The sequence below is a fragment of the Protopterus annectens genome, chromosome 9.part0, assembly GCF_019279795.1.
Source record: "Protopterus annectens isolate FY-2018-M chromosome 9.part0, PAN1.0, whole genome shotgun sequence".
Lineage (NCBI taxonomy): Eukaryota > Metazoa > Chordata > Ceratodontiformes > Protopteridae > Protopterus > Protopterus annectens.
The window spans coordinates 1,858,930,149-1,858,957,905 of NC_056743.1; the positions used below are offsets into that span (position 1 = coordinate 1,858,930,149).

The 27,757-nt window shown below is 38.1% G+C and overlaps 1 protein-coding gene across 1 annotated transcript in view; it reads left to right on the plus strand.

The window, feature by feature from the left end:
* The first annotated feature begins 1,106 nt into the window (after positions 1 to 1,106).
* Positions 1,107 to 27,757, plus strand: part of LOC122810807 (tyrosine-protein phosphatase non-receptor type substrate 1-like) — an 868,043-nt gene continuing 841,392 nt past the window's right edge. The window contains exon 1 of the mRNA XM_044082367.1: positions 1,107 to 1,227. Within this exon, the coding sequence (XP_043938302.1) occupies positions 1,164 to 1,227 (64 nt within the window). The 5' untranslated portion in view covers positions 1,107 to 1,163. The remainder of the gene's footprint in view (positions 1,228 to 27,757) is intronic.

Below are 27,757 nucleotides of genomic sequence, written 5' to 3' on the forward strand. Positions count from 1 at the left end.
ACACATCTATCCGTCTGTCTACCTATTTACAGCTATTTCAAAAGAACATCTATATCTCTGTTTACCTATCTATTACATATATATGCATGGTGTGTGTATGTGTGTGTGTGTGTGTGTGTGTGTGTGTGTGTGTGTGTGTGTGTGTGTGTGTGTGTGTGTGTCTTGCTCATTGTCATACAGTAGGTAAACAGTGGTTAAGGGAATCAAACCTTGGACTACAGGATGAAACTTATTAGCAGTTCACAGTCTTAATCATCAATGTTAAAATTATCACATTATATAGTTCCAGTAAACATTTTTAAGCCATATTTACATCCTGGGCGGTAAGTAAATCTGTTTTTTGGTAGTGAGGATACACCCTTATTATGTTAACACCACTGTGTAAATATTTGGTTACATTAAAATAAGCTGATTGCTTCCTTTACTTTATCCTTATGTTCCATAGCTTGGGAATAAGTCATATGACTGATGGCTTTTTAGTTTGTCATTTAGCTATCACTAACTGCACCAGTTTTCAAGAAACTTTAATTGTTTTACTTATTTTGCATTTCTTTCTGAGGTTTGGTCTCTTGAGAGCTAAATATAATAAGTAGACACTACAGCGTTGAAACTTCAGGTGTGAAGGATATTGAAGGGAGTTTTGCCACACAAAATGGCCACATTATCAGTTCAGTAAAGAGTTCCTCAGTTTGTCAGTCTCACCTGAACAGTTTTCCTGTTTAGAAGTACGAAATGTGATCACAACATTTCAGGAAAACTTATGTAAACTGAGCAAAAACTACTGCTTCATGACAGTTGTCTGTGCAGGGTAAAACCTTCTACTGCATACAACATAACCCTTAATAATTATTGCTAACTCTGTCCACTCTAGCTCAGGAGAAGCACATTTACTGCCCCAGCCATGTCAAATTTGAGTGAATCTCCACTTCAACATGCAAATAATAGTGTGACCCCAGCAGAAACAGTAGCAATGTGATAGTTTTATCTGTGTATTGTAAGTCACAAGCAGCATTGCTACTTTAAGAATGATTAAAGTCCTTCCTCTATTTCTGTTTGTCCATCCCTTTTCTCAGTAAGTGGTGACATGTTTAGCATGACACATCCTTCATTATATACTTTTTGTTAGAATTCAACTATCTTGTAATACAGCCGCAGATCACAACATGCAGTACTGGGATTATGCATTCAGCCTCCTCTTCCTTTTGATTCCTTTATGCATTCTCAAAGGTGAGAAATGTTTTATGTGGATTAACTTCTAATATGTGATATTTTAAAATGTTGCTGTTACATTCAATATGTGTAATACGGTATTAAACTGTCATATGCAAATCAATTAAGTTAAAAGAAAACCTGCAATTGCTCTATACAGTTTAATTTGTATTTTAGTCATTATTAATCATGAAAAAAACAATTAAATATTGATGTTTCACTTTGCAGATTACCTGAAAGTTTTTGTGTTATTACACAAATTCCTTAGAGTCATACAGTATGTAGATATAAACTGTGAGAATCAGTTTCTGGTCAGCAGATATACAATTTGTTATTGCACCTATTTGCAATAACTGACTTAAACTGCTCAGAAACAACATTTGTACATATTTACATTGTCAACCAACATTTCACTAGACATTAATGTTGTTTGGTTCACTTTGAAAATACCTATTGTACAGGCAAAAATAGGTTGCTTACCTTGAGACTGCTACTGAAGTTTATGATTCTAGGAACCATCACAGAATGTTTAGTGACTGCTTTACAAACGACGCACCTTACATATGCTAAAGTTTATAATCAAGTAACTAACCCCATTTATTTCTGGTGAACAAGAGGATGCTGTCATACTGACCTCTATTTTATGAGGACTAAATGTAGGATCTGTTGGATGGTACAACAGAGAAAATTAACAGGAACTGCTGAACTCACTATGCTTAAATAATAATCTAGATACGGGTGGAAAGGTGAATTGTATGCCAGAGTCTAAACAGATAATGCTGATTATTTCATTTATAAATATTATTTGGGAAGGTGGTAGGGTACATTATCATCTGAAGTTTATACAAAACCAAGTAATTCAAGGAGGCATGAGGATCAGAGCTCCCCAAGTGCGAACAATTAATGAAGGGACTATAATACAATATAACTATGTAAGTACATGAAAAACATGATTATGGCTGTATAGTACTACAGTGAATGTGTATGAAATGGAGAAATCAAAAGTGGATTGGAAGTCTCTTTTAAAGGGAGAGCCATGTTATAAACAAAGAGTACAAACACTGGAGAAGTCATTGTCATAAAATAACAGGCATTTACATTATAACGATGCCAGTGGCTCAACAGGTAATATACTCACCTTTGCTGCTAGAAGACCAGCAGGCTGGGGGTTCCCTTCCCACTCCAGGTGACTGGATTGCTGATGTTACAGTGCAGAATTGAAAGGGCAGTGCTGTAGTCTTGAGTGTGTTGATCTTCAGATGTGATGTTAAATCAAGGCCTTAACTGTCTGTGCTGGTGGTAGGTCAGGTGGATGTAAAATATCCCACAGTACTGATTGAAAAGAGTAGGGGAAGTTCCCTGGTGCTGGACAAATTTCCACTAGTAGTATAAATATCACTTCAGGGCTCTCCCAAAGAGAAGCTCCTAGTCTAGTGGAACTAGCCCACTCAACAAATGATAAATAAAAAAAGAAAATCTTAATACTCAGTGTCTGTGTTTTGTGTAAAGACTTTAAAATGTAAAATGTTTTGCTGCAAACTGATTAGAAAAATGTATAAATAATGAATGGTTTGTTTATAATTATTAATAAACATATTTACTATAGACATAAGAATCTAAAAATACATTACTTTTTATTACTCCTATACAATATTTTCTATATCACATTTTTAGAAATGTGACAATTCACTTAACTTTATTATACACATTGTTATATAATAATAAAAACTGTTATCTTTTTATTTTGCCATTTCAGTAGTAGATATTTTTTACCTGATTCATATTTAAAAGCTTTATTTTAGGCTGCCTTTTCAATTTAACATGTCCTCCTGGACTGTTGATAACTGGGGAGCTGATACAATCCTAAGTATTGACAATGTACTTAGCAAAATCATTTTGCTGCCTTAGATATGAATTTGACTTTTAAGTCTATGTATTTATTTATTTATTTATTTATTTATTCAATTATTAGTTAACTGTGTAAGTAGACTGCCCCCAAGTTCTTTTTAGCCACAAACTGAGCTCAAAAAGCAAAAAAAAAAAAAAGAAAAAAACAATAGCTGTCCGAGTTACAATATGCAGAAATAAAAATGTTAGCAATGATTTTCAGAACCACTGTATAGAAAGAGTACATACTACAGAAAAATTTTACAAAGTATGATGTTAGTAGAAATGTAAGAATAACAATATAGGGTAACAAATGATTTTATTTATAGATTTCATTCACATTAAGTCGCAAGATGACTACTCATTAGATAAAAATATATATTTTGGTAAATATTTACCATCTTGCCTTGTTGGATGTGATGCATCAAGGGATTATATTCATAAATATCAAATAACACAAACACTGAATGCAAAATATCAAACTCATTTTGCGAAATCACAAAACTTGATATCCATAAAACAGATCCTGCAGGGGAGAAAATCATTTTTTTTTTTTTTTTGCAGATTTAGTGGTTAACAAAAAAAAAAAAAGAGTTTGAAGACCATCTTCAGTAATCCAGACATGTATTTCCAGATTAGGTGCTTTTATCTCTTAAAATTACATAAGACGTCATCAGGACTTGCTGATGTTTTATGTTAATTTAAGGTCTGGGTGACACAGGCTGGACTTCAATGTTTTTTGGGGGTGCATGTTTTTCTTGGCACTGAAATTCTGTGTTATTTGTTAGTTTGTATTTAGTAGTGGACTAAAGGGATTCAATCATATTTATTCAATCAATCCCACTTCAACCAAATTCCATTTTATAACCTCTAAAAAGTACAAAGATTCTAACTTGCTGCTCCAAACATTTTCATTTATACTCCTTGAATAGATAGTTTTCAGCAAAGTTTGAAAAGCTGTCAGTGTCTGCTGCTTCCAGATCTTAGTAGACTGTTCCAACATAGGTTCGTAGGTTTGTAGGTGTTTACTAGGCTAATGACCACAAGAGCCTTTTTAAGCCTATCCATGCAATCCAAATCTCTGGCAAGTTCTATTAACATGTTATGTTAACTTTTCAGAAAGCCTTTTCTACTACAGGAGTACCAAACGTTGGTCTTTTAGGACATATAGTACATTCATTGTGATGCCTTAATTCATATGTTGTCATTCTTACAATCATTTCTCTCACCCTCGCACTTGACCATCAGTTGCCACTAGCTCCTATCTTTGCTTACTGGGTCTGTTGGACCAACCTTAGATTGCTACCTCAACCAAACGTATGTTCAGGATGGTGAGGAGATCAAGGATACTGATGCAGCATCATACTGCTAACAGGGAGTGTGTCCTAATTATCTATGGAAGTGGCAGCTTTGTGACATTCATAATAGCTGCCTTTGGGAGGTGCATGTTAACTTCTGCACATGTGCGAACTCCTGACCAAGTGGCAAACCTCTTTCAGCATGGAGCTCTTAATGCTGTTGTCATAATGAGCCTAAGCAGACTTCTTCCCCACAAGATGAGTAATCTAACACTCTTTTTCATACTTTCTAGCCCAGAATCTCCAGCAAGCATGCCACCAGTCAAAATGCAGGTTGTTAGAGGTACAGTAAAGGATTTATACCTCTGTGCCATATCTTACAATCACTTATTTATGCCCTTAGGGAGGGTAAGTGTGTTGCCTATTAGACTAAATAGAAATGTGGGTAATATTTGTACTGCTCTTGCTGTTACTGGTAGATAGTTTACCCTTTGGAATAGTAAGCAATTAAGAGTTCTTGAATTAGCCAGGCAAATAAATCTGTGTAGTTTATTTACTGCAATTGGAAGTAGGATGGTGTTAACTGAGGAGTTTAACACGGTGATATGTAAGGCATACTCTAGCTTAGGTAGTAATACCTTTTTATCTAATGATTTTCTTGCTTGCCATCATTTTAAGTTGGAGAAGTACCTTATCATCTGCTTTCTCACTTTTGTGTCTCAAAGATAAGGCAGATTCCATGAAAATTTAAGGAAATTCTGTTCATTCCTTCTGTAGACTATATTACCAAGTAGGTCTTTCAGTGCCATACATTTTATATCCTTCAGTTACTAATATTATTTGGGTTGTTGTCTTATAGTTAATTGTTGGTTTATCGCGTCTTGTGCACTAAAAGGAATTCTGGAGTTTGTTTTGCAGACTTGGTATGAATTCATTGACGTTAAGAAGCAGGATGTTACCCAGAGAGATGGTTCACTGAGTGTTTGAGAAACAAAAGTTGAAGTTATTTAGAAAGATGGGCATAGGATAGGCCTAATACTGACACCTGGTGGACATATGAAGTACTGACACCTGGCAGACACATGAAGAGAAATGGTTTGTGCTTTGAGGTGGAATTTACCATTATTAATTGAAATGTTTTGCTGCTTTGATTGTTTGCAAACCAGTTTATAAGACCAGGCCCAAAGTTAATATTTACATTTAGTAACAGAACATGGTCTACTGCTTCAAAGGCCTGAGTCATATCTAAAACTCTGTATAAAGGTTATTGCTCATATTATTATCAGTTATATCAGTTACTTTGTAAACCACAGAGATGATGCTGAAACCTTCGGTAATGCCATGTTGGGCATTTGTTAAAAGTCCATGGGTATTGATTTAATCTATTTAGAGATATGTTTTTAAGTCATTTTCTGTTTAGGTTGTTGTTTGAAATACAACAAAAGTGAAAGTTTTTTTTTTCAGTTTTTTGATCATGGAAGTATTGGAGAGTGTTTCACTTGCCTTACTAGTGATTCACAGGTTAAAAATATGGGCAAAAGGACTCTCTAGATGAAGAGCTGCAATTTTATTAAAAATGCAGAAGAGTAGGTATGCATATGTTTGATTTTTTTTTTTTTTTTGTCAACTTTAAAGTTTAATTACTACTTTGCCAATGATTTCTCCTGAAGTGAAATGCTGATATGTAGTATCATAACGTGAGGTAGATGGGTTGGCAGTAAAATGTGGAGTGGTTTGATTACTTGGAATATTGTTGTGCCTTGTATGTAATGTGTTTGGTGTTACTGTTATATTTTGTGTAGTACTGACCACAGATAGGAACTTATTTAGAAGTGAGTTGCTTGTGTTGCTAGGTTTTTCTTTGTATGCTTCCTGCAATTCAATGTACTGTTCCAGTGATCAAAAAAAGAAGAAAGGCTGGTGACGTGCACTTCAACCATTATTAACCTGTAAAATGCTGAAAACAGCATGAACACACTCAGCATTGATAAGAAGGAAAATGCATTACACAGGAGATACAGCACACTGGTTTATTACAAAACAAATCGCACAACAAACTAGAATTGTTTCACATTTGCTTTCATCCATCTAAACAATTGGACTTGTTCAGAACATAGTTTCTTGTTCAGACAACCAATCAAATTATAATGTAAGGTCACATGACCACAACAAACTGCAAATACTAAAGAAATATACATAAACACCAAATTAAATACATTTACATATATATTAAATACATTTTAAATATATTTAAATACATTTTAGATAATATTAAAACCCAATTAACAAAAATAAATGTAATCTATTCCTCTAAAAAAAATCATAAAAAAAAATATTTTATAATGTAAAAAATCTTAGGAGACCTAATTCATAATTTGGCAGCTTTTAATTTAAGGATGGAGAGTGCTGCGGTAGCATTGTCGCCTCACAGTAAGACGCTGTCAGGTTAGATTCTCAGCTACAGCGTCTTCTGCATGGAGACATGCATGAATGGGCGTACCTTCGTTGAAGGTTGTGTGTCAGGGCTGGTAACTCGGCACGTAAAAATCAACTACCAATCATTAGCAGACCGGAGTTCTGCTGTGGCGACCCCTAACCGGGAAAAGCCGAAAGACGCAACATGGAGATAACTCAAATATCTTCATATAAATCTGGTTCTACAGCCTCATTCATCTTTAACTGCCGTAAGAGCTCTTTATATTCAAGGGTAGTCTCCCAAACTCCAACACGCAAGTCAGGGACTACTGTATCAACAATACCAAAATCAATATCTTTTAAACCATGACATGAAAAGGAATGCTTATAAAGCACATTGTTACTATTAGCTGTCCAGATGTCATAATAGAGTTCATAAATGCATTTCCTTAAAACCGTATTGGTTTTACCTACATAAAAGGCAAAGCATGTGCAGCACTCAGGTTAATAGACTACTCAGGTGCTAACACAATTACCTTCTTTTAGGTTAACACTTGTTCACTGCCCAATGTGCAAACTCCTTTCTCTAAAAATACAGATTTTGCCTTCAATATACACCTGCCTTGATTACAGAAGCCATATTTCATACCGCCTTTCAAGAAGGCTCATAGGTTCATAACAGAATACTAGGCTAACTGCCCTGAAGGACCATTTTAAGCGTAGCCAAAAACCCCAAATGAGAATCAAACCTGTATCTGTTTTTCTATGACGTGAAGACCTTAACCATTATGCTAAACTCACCCGAGTGAATTAACATGCTTTATAGAAGCTTCATATTTTTTTCATGATTTTGTCCATCTTATACACAAAACTGTCTTGTGTTCCCCAGTAGTTTGAACAAAGCATCATTTGTTTAAAAAATATTCAAATTGTTTTTAATAATCTGTTTAATTGCTTGAGTCTCCATACTATATTGTAAAACCAATGCCTTGTCAAAGGAATGATGACAGTGGTTAAGCTCAACTCCATCTCTAATTTCATAAGTTGTGAATTCATCATTTCTGTCCAGGACAATACCAAACTGAGGTCTATATTTATTACGCAATCTAGTTAAAATGTCTGCCTGCGTGTCATTAATCATACTTTTGGGGTAGCCCCTATTGAGAAACATTTTGGATAAAACATAAAATTCCTTAATAAGAATGTCAGAGTTCATTCTCGCAAGCCTCATGAATAGTCCCTAAACTAAACCTCTTTTATTTATGTTGGGATAAAAGCTTTTATAATTATAAACTTCAGATTATTCTAGTTTGTTGTGTGATTTATTATAGCAATAACCCACGCCTGGGTGTGGGTAATGCTAAATTTACCCACGGTTGGCGTGGTTTGGTCCCGAGGGCAAATAAAGCCAACCGCGGTGGAATTTAGCATTACCCACACCCAGAAGTGGGTTATTGCTATTATACCATGACATTATTTAAGAAAATAAACTGTTACTTTTCTTAAATAATGGCATAGTATAATGCCTGTTTACTGCCCTTCCGCAGATGTCTGGCATCCGCGGCAGTTCTGATGTACTGCGCGCCTGCCCAGTACATCAGAGCTGTGGGCAAAAGCAACGGAGAAAGCAAGATCTCCGTTTTTTATGTCTCGCTATGTTAAATGAGTATAACATAGCGAGACAGTTTTAAAATAAGCAACGGACATCTCCGTTGCTTATTTTAAAACTGTCTCGCTATGTTAAACTCATTTAACATAGCGAGACACTAAAAAAGCAACGGAGATCTTGCTTTCTCCGTTTTTAAAACACTGTCGCTATGTTAAATGGGTTTAACATGCGAGACAGCTTTAAAATAAGCAACGGAGATCTCCGTTGCTTATTTTAAAGCTGTCTCGCTATGTTAAACCCATTTAACATAGCGAAACAGTGTTTTAAAAAAATGAGTTATACTAATGGAAAAAAGTCCGGGCGACCGGACCTTTTTCCATTAGTATAACTCGATTTACAACGGGCACGCTGGCCAATCAGCGTGCACGTTTTGGGGGGATCATGGTATAATTCATAATAAACCAGTGTGTGGTATCTCCTGTTTAATTGACCTTCCTTTTGGTTCATCAGTACTGAGCAAGTTCACGTTGTTTTCAGCATTATACCACATTGCTGTTCTGCTGATGCCTAGGACAAAATGCCTTGATAAGGTCCTGATTTCTAAATAGGTTTTCTTGGCTGCATTTATTTAGGTTCATAGATTAGTACTAGGCTAACTGCCTGTCTGGGCCATTTTAAGCCTAGCCAATTACCTCATGTGAGAATCAAACCCTGTACCTTGTGTCTGTAAGGTAAACACCTTAACCATTATACCAACCAACCACCCCTAATCTACTTTTCTTTATTAATAATGCAAATGTTTAATGAAGGTTGTCACTCAGAAGGTTTGCCTCCCATGCTTCTAGTCTTTGTTTGACAGTGTGTTACTTTAATGTAAGAGGTGAGCCAAGGACATTTTTGACCTCTTAGTCTTAGCCTGCTTGCAGGAAAGAAGTTATACACTATTAGTTTAGTAATAAACACTGAAAAGAGCATTTTTGCAATATTATTCATTAAAAAAGGAGTCATGTCTATTATTTTAATTGATCTTCTGACCCATTCATAGGTTCATAGGTGTGTACTAGGCTAATGGCCCTTGAGCCTTTACAAGCTTAGCCCATAGAAGTGCCTTTGCATCGTGCCACCCGACCTTAGTCCACAGTGCCTTTATCAAGTAGTGCCACTGCAGTGATCTCCATGGTGAACTTTCTATTTCCCATCCACTCATCATGCTCTCCTTGACATGTATGGGAAGTCTATTCCAGAGCATGGGTAGTCTCTGGGTTATGAACCTGTCCCTCCAGCATGTCCTGTTGATTGTGGTAATGAGGTTGAGGTCTCTGGAGTGTGTGGTGCTGAAGGATTGGGATTTCTTTAGATATAGCATTTCTAACAGAGCTGGGTCAGACATGGCTTTGTAAGTCAAGCAGAGATCACCTCTTAGTAGATGATATGCGAGAGAGAGAATATCTGGAGTATTTTGAATCTGTCCATGTAGGACATGTGTTTAAGGCCTAGGATTGTCTTTGTGGGGTACTTTTGTGGCCTTTCCGGCTGTTGCATGTGTCTAGTGAGGTACATGCCAAATGGGGCATTATACTCGATGACTGACCTAATGAGGGAAGAGTAAAGAGAGACAATAACCTCTTTCTTCCTGGATGCAAAACCCTTGGTAATGAGATGTGCTGCATAGAAGGACTTTCTGACCACAGTGTCAATGTGGTGGTTGAAGGAGAGGTTACTGTCAATCTGTGTCCCCAGATCTCTTATAACGCCTTCAGTGTTCAGTGGGCTCCCATCGATGTGGTAATTAGTGGGAACTGAGTTTTTCCCAAAGGGGATGATGACACATTTTTTGGCATTAATCTTAAGGCTGTGATTTTGACACCAGTCATTGGTCTCAGTGAGGCCTTTCTGTAGGATGTCTACATCACTTGGGGAGTTAATAATGGCTAGCAGCTTGCAATCATCTGCGAACTTGGTCAGCCAGAGTCCCTCCATGTTGGCCTGGACCTCTGAGAAGTAGATGCCAAACAGGAGAGGACACAGGACCAATCCCTGTGAGACTCCACTTGTGACTGGTCAGCAGTCTGACTTAAAGTCCGCTACTTTCACACCCAGGTTCTATATGTTAGCCAATTTGCATCCCCCTAGTGATATAGGGGTTGATGCCTAGTTTGGTGAGCTTATCAATAATTCCTGAGTGGGGAATGGTATCAAAGGCCTTGGCCAGATCGAGGTAGGCTGTATGAACTGCATTGCCCTCATCCACAGCTCTGGTGACAGACTCAAAGAAGTCAACCAGGTTAACCAAGCATGATCTATCTTTCACAAAACCAAACCGCATGGGATGTAGAGCTTGCAGATTCCCTATACCCTTGTTAATTAGGTCCATGATAATGTTCTGTATAGTCTTACATATCACACTCATCAGGCTAATGGGGCAATAATTTCCAGGGTCTGTAGTTGCTCTCCCTTTATGGAGAGGGATGACTGTAGCATTGCACCATTCAGTAGGAACAAAGTCTGAGGTGAGGCTGTGATTGAACAAGGCACACAGATGTGGTGCCAGTTCACTTTGTAGTTCATGTAGAACACATTTAGGGATATTCTCAGGTCCCATGGAAGCTGTATTACTGGCCTTAGACAATGCAGCTTTAACCTTTGCTGCAGTAATGTTGGGTGCCTGACATTCTTCCTGTATTGTGGCTGGTCCTTTGGGGGGGGGGTAAAGTTGGCATTGAATCCATCAGCCAGTATGTTGGCAATATCTCTTGGCTAAGTATAGGAGGTATCATTGTGTAGTAACTCAGAGGAAACCTGGATATTGCCATGTAGATTCTTGATATAACTACTGAAGACTTTGTGGTAGTTTTTGTTGTCTGCTGCAATACTGCCTTCATAGCTGGCTTTAGAGGTTTTGATGAGGGATCTCAACTTTTTGTTGTGGCTAATAAGGGAGTTTTTCCCTGTCTTCCTTAAATTCTAATAAGGTGCACAGTGAGATAAGTTGAAGCCAGATTCTTTAAGTTTTGAATGACCAGCCACATAATACAAGACAATGATCAGTTGTATTGTTTGCTTCAACTGATGCATTAAGCATCTATAGGGTGTGTTTTTAACAGTTAGGGTAACCAAGGAGGACCACATGCTTCATTTGTGGAATTTTGTGGGTTCATTAACCAGCTGTATTAGTCCCATTGCACTGAGTAGCCTATTAAACTGAGTTCATTCAGGACCTAAAGCATTCACATCAAAATTGAGTATTGTAGTTTTCTTCAGTCTGCAGGGTACATGTTAGAAAGTTTTTTTATGACTCCATATAATAGTTAGAGTCGTAGCAAATTGGAGGTGGTCATATTTTTGTTTGTTTGACTGAGATAAATATTTTTACAATTTCTAAAGCCGCTTATGTTTTTACATTGTAAAGAGTATATAGACTCCTTCCATTCTACTTCCTGATCTGTTGTCTGTATAAAGAGAGTATCTTAAAGAATAAAGGAAAAGGGGTAGAAGCTGGCTTTTAATCATCAGGTTTCTGTTATGTTGTTATATTACATTACTCCATTAAGGTCCAGGATCTGAGTTGTGTGCATTTTTTTCTTATATCTTGTTTTCAGCAGAGCAATTTTAAGCATTTATTTTACAAGTTGTTAAAGATTACTTGAGATGACTCACTGGTAGCAGAGCAGTTAGTATGTGCATCTCCTGCTTGCTTTAGTTTTAGCTGAGCTAGGCAAACTGGGCAATTTATATTTCCAAAAGTTTGAAAAGGTAAGTTATTTCTGTAGTGGGATCATTTGTGTTTGTAGCTGCTTTTGCATGTGATATTATTTAACATGCATTCTTAAAGACAAAAGATTTCTTGGTAAATTTTGAGACACGTTTTATGTTTATTGCTTTTTGGGGTTGGTTTTAATATTGTGAACTAGTATCTATTAGTGTGACAGAACAAAACAGTAGTAGGCCAGTCATAAGTAATGTAGGTATTAACTTTATAGGATTCACTGAGGATGAAAATGAAATGCTGTACTGCTGGAAAGGGAATGAAAGTGAATAAAATAAGAAGGAAAGAGAGAGAAGAAAACGGTAACACAGCCGCCATCTTGGGTACTTGTTACGTCAAGATTTAGAACAGCAAACATGGCTTTATCCCTCACGTAAGGCTGCTGATTAGCTAAGGAATATGTAGTAGTGATTGTGTAGTGAACAGAGGTGTAGCAGGGAGTTTAGTGAACAGGAATGTATTTCAAGGATATCTTATTTACCATTTAGAGTAGTAGAAAGTATCTTTTCTGCTGCCAAGTGTTTTATAGTCTTAATCCTCAACTAAGGCTGTTGATTAGAGAAGAGAGGTACAGTAGAGATTGCTTAATAAATAAGGCATTACCTCTTGAATGGTCTCATCTGTAAACTAAGGCATTTGTTGTATGGATGCTAGGAAATAGATGTGTCTCAAGTTATTTAAGGGACCTGCTGGGTAAGAGATAAGTTGCAGTGTAGAGAAGACAGTCGTGGTTTATAACAATAAGAGTTTAGAGTAGTACGCTGTAGAGTGGAGAAGAAGATTCAGGTGTAGAGTTATGAAGAAACATGTCACAGGAGTAATAGAGGTTCATAATGGATGGAGGCAAAAGTGGTGGGTTGATTTGGTAGGGTATCTGACTATAGGTATGATAAAAGTAAAACAGATTTCTGTGCTAGATGGAGAGAAAGCAGGTGGAGCACTGTGAGCTCTTGGGAGATGTATTAGTAATAAGGCAGTGTATTGGCTGTTAGAAGTGTGTTTAGATTGGATTGTTTATGCTGGGTGGGGTTTGATTGGGTATAAATGTAATGATGTGGGGAGAGTGAGAACAGGGTTGGATAGTGGAACAGTGCTATCCGACCTGGACATTTCACTTTATCACTTAATATTCACCAAAAAACAATCATCAAGGTTTGAAATTTACCATTCATTATTCATTTTGTACTGTTTTTACTTGTACAAATAAAGAAGACACACTGAGGAAAGTTGACTTCTTTACTGACAAATCTTTAGATAATTAACAGTTGCTTGTTTGCATTGATCTTGAAGAGGAATGTCGAGTTACATTAAAATAATGAAGAATGGGGGAGAAACAACCAAGCAATATAATACAAAGGGATTAAATAGACTCTTACATCAAAAGATAGTTACTAGAGAGAGAAAGGAATTATGTTAGGGATGGTTAAGCAGGTGTTAAATAAATTTCCTAGAGTTGTCACAGGTGATCATAACACCAAAGCACTTCTACTATCATATCTATGGCAAAAACCATGAACAAAGTACTAAATAAGCAGGGATGGAAATCGTCATTCATCTTAGTACAGCAGGGAAGGGATTTCCTATTTGAAAGATAAGGTTCTGTGGAGTGTTTCTTCTTCAGTAAGCATCCCTAAAATAAAGGTTCATAGCTAGAGACGTGCAGTGGGTTTCAGAATCACAATATATAAAGAGTACACAATGCAGAGAAATTGTACAAATAATTATGTTAGCAGAAATGTAAGAAAACAATATAGGGTAATGGATATTTTTTCTTTTTCTTTTTTTTTTTTTTTTGTCATTTGCAAGAAATCTCCACAAATATTGTTGATTTAAAGTGTAGATTAAAAAGATTATTTTAATCCAGCTCTGTTGCACTACAGCTTCCAAGTTGAATGCCTTTTCCCCTTCAAAGCTACCAGGATATTATTAAAGGTCAGTCAGTCAGCTGAAAGTAGAACTCTTACTGTCAGCGGCGAAGAGGCACGAAAGATGAGTTCCTTACTTTTTGTCTTGCTCAGACTTTAATATGAGTAAACAGACATCCTTGTCCTGAGAAAAACTCCTTACTGTTGGGCCCACAGGCTTTCTGCTTCAGCAAAACTGTATGGGAATGGGGCCATGAAGCAGAGGACAAGCAGAAAGGGGAAAGGAGTTTGAGGACAGAGAATGTTCTAGGATTAAGTATATAGAAATCAGAAACTGCAAGGGTAAGAGCTAAATAAAACAGCAAATGGTTACCAGAAATACGGTTTATATTGTGATAACTGTTGTGGGAATAATGACAGCTGTAATGTGACCATAACTAGCAGAGCTCAGACAAGCACAATTCAATCAGTGTAGCTTCAGCCACAAGAATCAGATGTTGACAAAAATAACACAACAGCTGTCAAATCTGCAGGTACTAAATCTATGAAAAAAAAGAGGGAGAGTGCAAAAAAAATATTATTATTTCTTGCCAAAACCAGATTCATATTCATAGAAGCTTTTATTAAAGAGGACAATATATATGCGAAAGAACAGAGATTTGGAATAAAAATAGCACAGCTGTTGTTCCCTTGGCTGACATGTTCTTTACCCATTTGTGACTAGGCTTCTGATACTGGACTCCTACATGAAACACAAATAAAAACAGAAGCAGAGTACACACACACTGTAAAATTATAATATCAGTGGGAAATGGATAATGTTGGAGGGAGGGGTATATCTTGCACAGGATGCCACTGCTCTAGAACAAACTCCCCACCCATGTAAAACAAAACTCACCCCCCATCTATATTCAAGTGCAACTTGGATCTATGGATGGGAAACAAAACATTTACTTCAGGACTGTCTCCTATACTACTAATTGTCTGAGGCAGCTCTTACATGGTTTATTCCAAGCATGAGTCCCCTCTTATTATCTATAATATGATCCCAGTTATTCTCACCAGGGGTAATATAGAATTAGTGACCATGGGTTGGGTAATGACAATCTAATACCATATGCTTAATTCAAGCACCACAAGGGAAAATGCCTAGGCTTAAAATGGTCCACAAGAGTAGTTAGCCTGGTACAAACTTATGAAAATAAAGCAATGTAAAATTGATGTAAGAGAGTCAACACCCTCCTAAGAATCTAAACAGCAGACTAGTTAAAATAGAATTAGTAAACAATGTACAGTGCAGGCATGAGATGCATTGCAGTCTAAAACATTAAAAATAAAGGACGACTTCCAACTGCAGTTAGCAGATCATCATCTTATTTTGGCTGTTCCCGTTAGGGGTCGCCACAGTGGATCATCTGTTTCCATTTCTTCCTGCCTTCTGCATCTTGCTCTGTCACACCAACCACCTGCATGTCCTCTCTCACCACATCCATAAACTTTATCTTAGGCCTTCCTCTTTTCCTGTTACCTGGTAGCTTCATCCTTAGCATCTTTTCCCAATATACTCAGCATCCCTCATCAGCACATGTCCAAACCAAAGTAATCTTGCCTCTCTGGCTTTGTCTCCCAACCTTCCAACCTGGGTTGACCCTCTAATATACTTATTCCTAATCCTGTCCAACCTCGTCACACCCAGTGTAAATCTTAACATCTTTAACTCTGCCACATCCAGCTCTAACTCCTGCCTTTTTGTCAATGCCACTGTCTCCAACCCATATAACATAGCTGGTCTCACTACCCTCTTGTAGACCTTCCCTTTCACTAGTTAGCAGATATTCCACAAATTTAAATGTTTTCTCAAACTATAAGCACCATCTATACTAGACATTAGAAACAAAGACAACTGTCTTCCTCCTCTTTAGCATATAAATAAAACATAACAGAGTGTTGCCGTTCTGTAACTACCCTACAATAATGAATATAGTGTTAGAATGAACTTCAAAAGGTCTTCACAGATTCTGGAATAAGACAGACAGACAGACAGACAGACATAGTATAGCAAACTAGCATTGTTGTGGGAAAATATAAAAAGAAAATGTTAGCCTCTTTCAGGAATCTACTGTACTTAAACAAATATATTGATTTCAGGCTCATAATCATTTTTTCACATGGGCAGCCACAGTGGTGCAGTGGTTAGCATTGCCACCTCACAGCAAGAGGTTCTCCGGTTCAATCCTTGGCTGGGGTGCCTTCTGCGCAGAGTCTACATGTCCTCCCTGTGGCCGCATGGGTTTCCTCCGGGTGCTCTGGTTTCCTCCCACATCCCAAAGGCATGCTGTAGGTGGATTGGACACTCTAAAATTGGCCCTAGGTGTGTGTGTGTGTGTGTGTGTGTGTGTGTGTGTGTATCTCTTCTGTGGAAGGTTGGGTGCCAGGCTGGCAACTCGACACCGTAAAACTCCACTGCCAATCATGAGCAGACAGGTGATCTGCTGTGGTGACCCCTAACCAGGAAAAAGCTGAAAGAAGAAGAATCATTTTTTCACATCTTACTTTTAACTGAGTGCTGATTTTGTTTATTTTCCTATATGGACTGGACAAACTATTAAGCAGGTGAACAGAAGCTCTCATCATATACAGAACCCATTGTTGTTGAATATGCAGACATCCCATTTAGGTGAACAGGGGAGTCAGGAGACGGGGAGCACCAGACAAGAACAGAGAGAAATGTCATTTAGCATTAAATGCACGGGTGATGTGTTTCCTTAGTTTTTGTTTGCACAAACTTTTTCATTGGTGAACAGAAGCCCTTCTTCTGAGACAAATTCCTTAGTGTTGAGACCCAGGTCAATAAAAAAGTAGAGCTTAGGTCTGAGAAGCACTGGACAAGCATATATGAAAGGGGCTTTTAAGAGTAAGGAGCCACGAAAGGCAACTTTCTTAAATTTCTGTTTGCACAAATTTTGAAATGGATGAATTAAAACCATCGTCTTGAAGAAAGCTTCTTTCATTTCAGTGAGAACACTTCCTGGTTTAGGAAAACATCAGTGTGAGGGCCTGGAGAGCACTGGAGAAGCTTACAGGAAACAGATTTTCAACAGAAAAGAGACTAGAGAGACAAGTTTCCTTATTTTCCTGTTAAATAAACAGAAGCCTTTACCAGAGGAGAACTCTATACAAGTGAGTAGACTTATCAGTTAGTTAAACAGCATCAGGTGTGGACAGAGAATAACCAGACAAGAAAAAAAAAACAAAAACAGGAGAGGTGACTTTCCTTATTTTTGTACTTGAAAATACTTTTAAATGGGTGAATCAAAACATTTGCACTGAGGATTATTTGCTACTGATGAGCCTGTAGGCTGCACAGTTCAAAGAAATGACTGACAGTGGGGGCTGTGAAGCATGGCGCCTACATGCAAAGAAAGGACCTTTACCAGGAGGAAACTGAAGTGTTGACTTTCTCTATTTTTTTTTTTGTTTTCAAAGGTATCCAACAGAATGAATGATGGTTAATAAACAATGGGGAGAAGTGGAATAAATAAGAGCTAACTCTTTGTAAAAGTTCATTTCAAGTTGTAGATCATTTCATTTCTTTATTTTACATTGATCAAATGCAGAACTGCAGATCATTTAATTTCTTTATTTTACACTGATGAAGTGGAGAATTATAATAAATAATTTTGCAATATAGCAGCAGCACACTTACATAAGTAAGAAAAGTGCCACATATCAATCTATAGTACTTATCTGTGCTAGAATGGCAATGCATTAAGTTTGCTGAGGGTACTTCCACACATTTAGGCCAGCTACTTCACAGAAAGGTGCAAAATCTGGATGCTTCTCAATCTACATGAAAAATAATCACATCACAAGGCTGGTCAAGCAGTATGATGCACTTAAGCTCCTCCTTTACCATATCCTTGTGAGGTATAGGTCCCCCTCTATGACCCGGGAAATACATACCACTTACATAAATGAAATCAAGTCACTCTCTGTTCAACCCAAGAGTAGCACAGCTAGGGTGAGGGGCAACTGCTCTAGTGCAGGACATGATCAGCTGATTCCCATCTCTGTTTAATGTAATACTGGTGTTTAAAAGCCAGAATGCATTTGTGGTCAAACCTGCATGCTGTAGCCTCTGTGTGTGGTCTTAACTGTACCAACTGCTTGTTATATGGTAAGCAGTTTGCTATAGCTTAAAAGTAAAAAACATTGTTTTTAACTAAAACTTGAGCTCTGTACAGGCAAGATACAAACTGTAGCAAGAAGTCTGCTACAGTTTAAAAGAAGACTTTTTTTAAATTAAAACATGAGCACTATAACTATCCATGCAGGCAGGGTATAGACTGTAGCAACTGCTTTCTATGTTTGTAGAAAGCAGTTTGGTATAGTTTAATAGAAGATTTTTTTAAATAAAATGTCTTGAAGGAGGGTCCTAAATGACTGGGCCAGGGTGGGGGTGTGTGTCGTGCACCTGGCCACCTGGTTGCTGTGCCAGTAGAAGTTCTTCACTGGAAGAGATGTGTGTGGATCAGACTGTAGGTTCATAGGTTCATAGGTAGGTACTAGGCTATCAGCCCTGGGGCCTATACAAGCCCAGCCAAAAAGGTACCCTGGCTTTTGCCACCCAAGAAAATTATTTTCCTGTGCCACTGTTGAGCAGAGCCACAGAGGTGATCCCAGTGGAGAATTTCCTATTTCCCATCCAATCATCAAGATTTGTCTTGAAGAGTGTTAATGAGGAGCTTTGTTTGATATAGATAGGTAGTTTATTCCAGAGTATGGGAAGTCTCTGGGACAAGAATCTATCCCTCTGGTATGTTAGCTTGTAGCTGTAGCAATTGGTTTATTACAGTGAAGGTATTTTTTTTTTGCCCTTCACTTAAAGAACTGAGGTGAGGGGTGCTGATTCTTGATATCAGCAAAGGGCACTGGTTGAGCCAGCTATGCTTCTGAACCTAACATCATAATTATGAGTGACGTCAACTACCCCCATATAAACTGTGAATTGTATATGACCTCAGATTTGCAGGCTCAAAGATTCCTGGACCTAGTCTTCACCAATATAGTGGAACATTGTTCTACTCCGAGTGTAATGTCTTCACTGGTCAGTTCAGACCATAAAGTTATCTCTTTTGAAATAAAAACAAAACTTAGGACACTAGGTAACCCTGGTACTTTTAGAAATTATTTGAAAACTAACTTCCTACTTTTAAGTGACACACTGGCAAGATTTCAAGCTGCCAAAACCCAGGGAACACTATGTATACATGACGTAATTCACAAAATTCCTGAAAATTTATAGCTGAATAGAGGCAGTGGTATCTATCTGGAATATGCACAGGACTAACTCTAAAAACAAACCATCCTGGTGGAATTACAACATCAGTAGATTGTATAACAAAAGGAAGAAAATCATGGCCAAAAATGGAAAGTGCAACATCCAGCAAGGTAAGCACTACCTCATCAAAATGAATATACACAGGGGACTAAATAAGTCTAACAAAGCCAAATTTGGCAAAAAGGTAGCCTCCAAGGCTGAAGACAACCACTATGCATTCTTCAGGTAGGTTAAAATCCTCAAAGGCTAATGCACGTAATATATATATATATATATATATATATATATATATATATATATATATATATATATATATATATATATATAAATTATAAATGGAGCCACCTATACTAATCCAGAGGATATAGAAAATTTACCCCAGACACCTCTCAAGAAATAACCCCAACCACAGCTTCCCCAGCTGTCAATGGAGAACAGATACTCAATGCACTCTCCAAAACCAAAATCACTGCATTAGTGGAACCTGATAACATCCCAGGATGTCTCATTAATATAATAAAACATGACCTATTGGGCCCACAAGAAGCACTAGCCTCAAAAAGGTTTTGTCCCAAGTAAATGTAGAACTGCAGCTGTTATCCCTCTGCACATGGGGAGCTATCCATGGGCCTGTAAAATGACTGACCCTTATGCCTGACTGGTCTCATATGAATGGTGATGAAAAGAATTACAATGAAAATGATAAACAGTAACATAGAAGACCTTCAGACACTGGATCCAACTCTCATAAAAAGAGATATTGCCAGCTCAGCTATCTGGAATTTTGTAAATAATTATATGTGTAATTTGTGAATATCAGCATGATTCATATGCTTGTGTTACAAATGTATTAGAACTATATGCCATATAAGATGGTTTGTGCAAACGTGTGCTGAAGAGGTATTTTACAAAGTACTGAGCTTAAAAATGTAACCACAGTGTACCATAATGGAAAACAGCAGAAATGTGCATACGCTATTGTAACTGTTTAGATGTATATATTTTAACAATGGAAACTGGAACACCAGAGGTTAACTTCATAAAAATTGCTGAAATTAAATTACTTGATGGCCACATAATAAAAGGATATTATCTTTCAGTTTCAGTCCAGTAACAGACACAATGTCTAGAGCTAGAGGTTCGCTGTATTGTCTTGGAAGTGTTTTTATTGTTTTATGACTTCCAGGATCTACAAAGATCTGAGAAAAATAACCAGTGTGTATGTATTTTCACAGGTAGGTGCTAAATGCTACTGGCTGCATCAGTGGGGGGTTTCACCTGGGATAGAGTCAGATGACAAAAAGTGATGTCATTCTGCAAGCTATCCCAGCAGTAATATCTGAGATATTAATTTAAGAACTCTCTGAGAGAGCCTGAGTATTCTGTACTTTGTCTTTGACCTGACAGCATCAACTGGAAGACCCATTCACTACATCTGCCTTGCTTGCTCTGTAAGTAAGTCTAGGAACAGAATAATTCCCTTAGGCACAGTCACATAACCCCCCAAGAGGCAAATATCTTCCAAGAAGGTTTGATGCAGACTAATAAATGGTGCCAGAATCATAGTCCAAAACTCAATGTCAAAAAATGCATAATAGTATTTTTCAGAAAGACAACTGCCCCCTGGAAATTACTGCATTGATAATATACTCCTAAGAGTTGACCCTGCCATTAGGTATTTGGGAAAATGTAGACAGTAAATTGGCATTTAACAATCTGTCTGCTGTAAAAAGGAAATCATTCTACATCACACAACTTATAAGCAAGGGTATGGGGTTTAGGTCCAAAGATATCATTGTTATATTATACTCAGCTCTTATCAGACCTATCACTGAGTACAACACCCGCTATGGTATGTAGAAAACCAGACATATACAACAACTGGACCAGTCTCAGAGGTTCCTCACAAAAAGAATACATAATGTAAAAAATGTATCCTACATGGACCACCTCAAAGCCTTTTCTATGTACTCAGTCTTGTAATGACTGCTGAGGGGCAATCTATGCCTGGTCTTCAAAGAAGCCTCTGATCCAACCCTTATGGACCTGTTGCACATCTGTAAAACAATTATCATCAGAAACATCCTATCTAGGGATCAAAATGTTATTTGCAACATAAATATGATATGTTGAAGAGGCAGTTATGTGTTTTGGAAACTACCCTGTCTCTGTAAGAGGCTTTCCATCCATATGAAACAGATTTCATTCCTGCATGTATGGATAATCATAAATGTATTCTTGGTCTGCCACCTATGTCCCTATTAGAAAGATAAAGCTTATAAATGCTCAAACACTCATACCCATGTTATACCACCTATAAAATATGTGGTATCATAACCTGTAAAATACAGTTGTGAAGCATGGCTAGGCTTAAAAAGACCCTTTAGGGTCATTAGCCTACTAATCACCTATGAACCTATACAACAGATACAGTACATACCAATAAATAAATGCATGCTGTTCTGGTACAGCTGTAGTGTGGCTGCAGTTCTGAAGAGGATCAGCAGGTGACAATCATGCACTTTGCAGTCTAATATTATATTCTATGTCCACATGAATACCACCACTGGCAGAGGTTAGTATGGAAAACACAGAATATATTTACCTGCATTGCATAAACATTCTAATTTCATTCTTCAAAGTAGGGACTGAAGAACCAAATAGTGTTAGTGAAGCAACAGGTAACACACTCACCTGTGGATCGGAATGCTGTGGCCTCTATTCCTGCACCAGGTAGATCGAGAGCTGACATTGCAGTGCAACATAATGGGGCTGCTGGATTCCTGAGTGTGTCATCCTTTGGATGAGATGTTAAACTGAGCCCCCATCTGCTTGAGTGGGTGTTAGTTCAGGTGGATGTAAAATATCACACCGCATCTATTGGAAAGTGTAGGGGTCCTTTATTTAACACAGCATAAAATAACATTATTTACATATTTACATAATTACAAAACATACACATTTACACATTTCTGTTTTTTTTTATTATTTATCATTTTTCATTTGACATTTAAGAATTAAAGGAAACAGAAATGGCATATGTTAGTAAGGAGGTGTACTGCCACCCTTAACATCCCACATGCAATCAAACTGCCCTTTTTATTTTTAAATATGGTGGTTTCTGGGTGGTTAAGGGGGGCACCTCCCTTACAAACAAATAATAACACTCAGAAAAAGAGTACATGGCTCCTTGTGTCCATAATATTGTCAGAATGTTAGGCTGGCAGCTGACAAAGTATGTTGCTGCTGTAACATTCTGACTGCTGCTGTAACATTCTGACAGCTGTGATAACATTCTGATAGCTGCTGTAGCATTGTGGTAGCTGCCATAATATTCTGACAGCTGCCATAGCATTCTGACAGCTGTCATAACATTCTGGCAGCTGTTGTAATATTTTGACAACTGTTGTAACATTGTGACAGCTGCTGTAATATTCTGACAGCTGTGCTGAAATACTGGTGATTGCCAGTTTTTCCTATTATTGCCATAATGCCATGAATAAATGACATGGTACCTACAGGTGTCATTACATTTTGTTCTCTAACACTCAAGAAGCTACTGCTCATTCATATGTGTTATTAGTTTTAATCACACAGTCATGTAAATTGGCTCATTTATCATCTGTAAAATGAGAGCTGGCTTTCTCTTCTGAACCTCCTGTACAGAAGCACCTATTGGAAAGGTCTGATTTTGTGAGTTACCAATGGACAGGCCATAACTCGCACTATAGGAAACCCCTATAACAAGGCACTGGTCCAGCACTTTTATAATTAATGGTTTGCAGGATGTAGCAATGTCTCTGAAATATGCTCACATTGTATGAAATGTCAGATATTCCATTTTGGTTGCATCCCAGGCACACATAAAGGTTGGTTGCCTATAAACCCAGTTACCACTGTGGATCAGATAACTAATACATCTGACTGCTCTTTGAGGAAAGCCAGGATGCCAAATTACTCATGCCCTTCCACATGAACCTGAACAAAGGTTTCTGGAGACCTCTGGGGTTTCCAATTTCCTCTGTTCAAAGGACCAGCTCATGATAAAGATATCTATATTAAAAAGAGGAAATTGTAAGGGCTTCAGTGAACTATCCGTGCAGTTAACCAAAGATTTTAATTTTGATACATCACACCATCATTCAATGAAAAATTGCAGTAATAGATGGGTAAATAGATAGATAGATAGATAGATAGATAGATAGATAGATAGATAGATAGATAGATAGATAAAGAAAAATTCCAGCAGATAGGAAGAATACTATGGAAAATAATCACAGGGATTGTAAGAGGTCTAGCCATAAACACCTTTAAACTGATTCACCCTTTACAAGTACTTAATAGTGACCTTCTCTCACATCAAGCATGGTTGTACATGATAACTGTTATGTAAATTTACATTTACCCATCCAGTCATCAAGACTAGCCTTAAATACAGACAAAGTAGCACTTTGTTTGACCTGTAGTGGTGACTTGTTCCATAGGATGAGAATATACTGAGACAGAAAGCTATCCCTCCACCGCGTCTTATTTATGCGTTGGTGTAAACAGTCCCAATAGGAGTGTTTGCAGAGCCACTGTTTTTGAATCAAAATAGGACATCAAATAAGAATAGACCATTCATAGGTCAAAAAAACAAACCACAAGTCACTTTGGAACAGTTGGTTGGCCAATAAGTATAAGGAGAGTTTGCTAATCTATTTGGATAGTAGAAAGATTTAAGGGCTTTAATTTTGTTGGTTAAACATTGTTGAGGTCTTTGTAGATGAGTGACATGCCTAGATTTGTACATACCAAAGGGGTGTTGTGTTTGATGGTGGGTCTGATAAGGAAAAGTACAAAGTTAAGATGATTTGTTTGGATCCTGAAGATATTCCCCTTTGAAACTAGTTGGTACAAAATGAAGGATTTCTTGACTATGATGGAAACATGATGACTGAATGAGAGAGAGAGAGAGAGAGAGAGAGAGAGAGAGAGAGAGAGAGAGAGAGAGCTGTCCACATAAGTAGTCATGTCTTTTACAACTATATATGTTTGAAGAGGAATGTCATTTATGAAATATACGGTGGGAAGAGCTCTTTTTGGAGAACTTTAGTATTAGTCAATTAATGGATAACAGTGTCCAACTTGCAGTCATCAGGAAACATGATCAACCACACTTCATGGCTATTGGCTTCTATGTCTGCAAAATAAATGCCAACTAGGAGAGGGTCCAGCTCTGTTCCCTATGGTGCCCCACTAGTTATAATTGGGTACCAGCAACTTTTATAACCTGGGATGTGTAATATATCCAATTTGGAATCCTTTGGATAATGGAAGAACTTACATTAAGTTTGTCAATTTTTTCAGTAATACCATCATGGGGATACTGCCAGAAGTCTTGACCATGTCAAGGTAAACAGAATGTACAGAGTGATCGCTGTCCACAGCCTTTGTCAACTTTTTTAAAGAAGTTTACTGCATTCAGAAGATAATACCTGACATTTAGAAAACCCTGTCCTGTCTGCATAAGTGAGTTCTGCTATGATACATTCCATGGCTTTGCATATACTGCTGGTGAGGCTGATTGGCATATGGATGGATGGATTTGTAAAGGACCCACCCTTGTGTAAAGGCATTATTGTGACTGTCCTGTAGGCATCAGGGACAGCCATGTGGATAGGCTAAGCTTGAACAGTTTGAGAGGCTCAGATGGTGTATACTTGACACTGATGAAAATATAACCTGATATGTAATCTGGTTCCATAGATGCATTATTTTTTTTTACATTTGACAGGGATTCTAATACTTGCTCCAAACTGATACAGGGAAAACTAAATTTTCAAGTGTATTGGGCATCACAATGTGGGTGGTGTAAAGGTAGGACTAAATGTATCTGCTAATATATTGGCTACATCCTTAGTATTGGAATGTGGGATATTATTATGGATGAGCTCAGTGCATTGCTGGATATTATTCTTTAATCTCCTAACATAACTGAAAAAAGATGCGTAGTTTCATTTGGTATCAGTAGTGACCTTAAGTTTGAATTCTGCTTTGCATTTTCTAATAGTGCTTTTAAGTTCCTTACTGGCGGGTTTTGAGGACAGGGCATGAGGATTTCTTACATCTTGTCATTATTGTCCTTCTTTTATTATACAGTTTGTTAATATGGGAGTTCCACCAGAGAGGGTTACTACTGAACTTACCGTTACATTTAGGGAGTTCCACCAGAGAGGGTTACTCCTGAACTTACCGTTACATTTAGGGAGTTCCACCAGAGAGGGTTACTACTGAACTTACAGTTACATTTAGGGAGTTCCACCAGAGAGGGTTACTACTGAACTTACCGTTACATTTAGGGAGTTCCACCAGAGAGGGTTACTCCTGAACTTACCATTACATTTAGGGAGTTCCACCAGAGAGGGTTACTCCTGAACTTACCGTTACATTTAGGGAGTTCCACCAGAGAGGGTTACTACTGAACTTACCGTTACATTTAGGGAGTTCCACCAGAGAGGGTTACTCCTGAACTTACCGTTACATTTAGGGAGTTCCACCAGAGAGGGTTACTCCTGAACTTACCGTTACATTTAGGGAGTTCCACCAGAGAGGGTTACTACTGAACTTACCGTTACATTTAGGGAGTTCCACCAGAGAGGGTTACTACTGAACTTACCGTTACATTTAGGGAGTTCCACCAGAGAGGGTTACTACTGAACTTACCGTTACATTTAGGGAGTTCCACCAGAGAGGGTTACTACTGAACTTACCGTTACATTTAGGGAGTTCCACCAGAGAGGGTTACTACTGAACTTACCATTACATATAGGGAGCTCCACCAGAGAGGGTTACTCCTGAACTTACCGTTACATTTAGGGTGTTCCACCAGAGAGGGTTAGTCCTGAACTTACCGTTACATTTAGGGAGTTCCACCAGAGAGGGTTACTCCTGAACTTATCGTTACATTTAGGGAGTTCCACCACAGAGGGTTACTCCTGAACTTACCGTTACATTTAGGGAGTTCCACCAGAGAGGGTTACTACTGAACTTACCGTTACATTTAGGGAGTTCCACCAGAGAGGTTTACTTCTCAACTTACCGTTACTTTTAGGGAGTTCCACCAGAGAGGTTTACTTCTCAACTTACCGTTACATTTAGGGAGTTCCACCAGAGAGGGTTACTCCTGAACTTACCGTTACATTTAGGGAGTTCCACCAGAGAGGGTTACTACTGAACTTACCGTTACATTTAGGGAGTTTCACCAGAGAGGGTTAGTCCTGAACTTACCGTTACATTTAGGGAGTTCCACCAGAGAGGGCTACTACTGAACTTATCGTTACATTTAAGGAGTTCCACTAGAGAGGGTTAGTACTGAACTTACGGTTACATTTAGGGAGTTCCACCAGAGAGGGCTACTACTGAACTTACCGTTACATTTAGGGAGTTCCACCAGAGAGGGTTAGTCCTGAACTTACCGTTACATGTAGGGAGTTCCACAAGGGAGGGTTAGTCCAGAACTTACCGTTACATTTAGGGAGTTCCACCACAGAGGGTTACTACTGAACTTACTGTTACATTTAGGGAGTTCCACCGGAGAGGGTTACTACTGAACTTACCGTTACATTTAGGGAGTTCCACCGGAGAGGGTTACTACTGAACTTACCGTTACATTTAGGGAGTTCCACCAGAGAGGGTTACTCCTGAACTTACCATTACATTTAGGGAGTTCCACCAGAGAGGGTTACTACTGAACTTACCGTTACGTTTAGGGAGTTCCACCAGAGAGGGTTACTCTTGAACTTACCGTTACATTTAGGGAGTTCCACCAGAGAGGGTTACTCCTGAACTTAACGTTACATTTAGGGAGTTCCACCAGAGAGGGTTACTACTGAACTTACCGTTACATTTAGGGAGTTCCACCAGAGAGGTTTACTTCTCAACTTACCGTTACATTTAGGGAGTTCCACCAGAAAGGTTTACTTCTCAACTTACCGTTACATTTAGGGAGTTCCACCAGAGAGGGCTACTACTGAACTTACCGTTACATTTAGGGAGTTCCACCAGAGAGGGTTAGTCCTGAACTTACCGTTACATTTAGGGAGTTCCACCAGAGAGGGCTACTACTGAACTTACCGTTACATTTAGGGAGTTCCACCAGAGAGGGTTAGTCCTGAACTTACCGTTACATTTAGCGAGTTCCACAAGGGAGGGTTAGTCCTGAACTTACCGTTACATTTAAGGAGTTCCACCAGAGAGGGTTACTACTGAACTTACCGTTACATTTAGGGAGTTCCACCAGAGAGGGTTACTACTGAACTTACCATTACATTTAGGGAGTTCCACCAGAGACGGTTACTACTGAACTTACCGTTACATTTAGGGAGT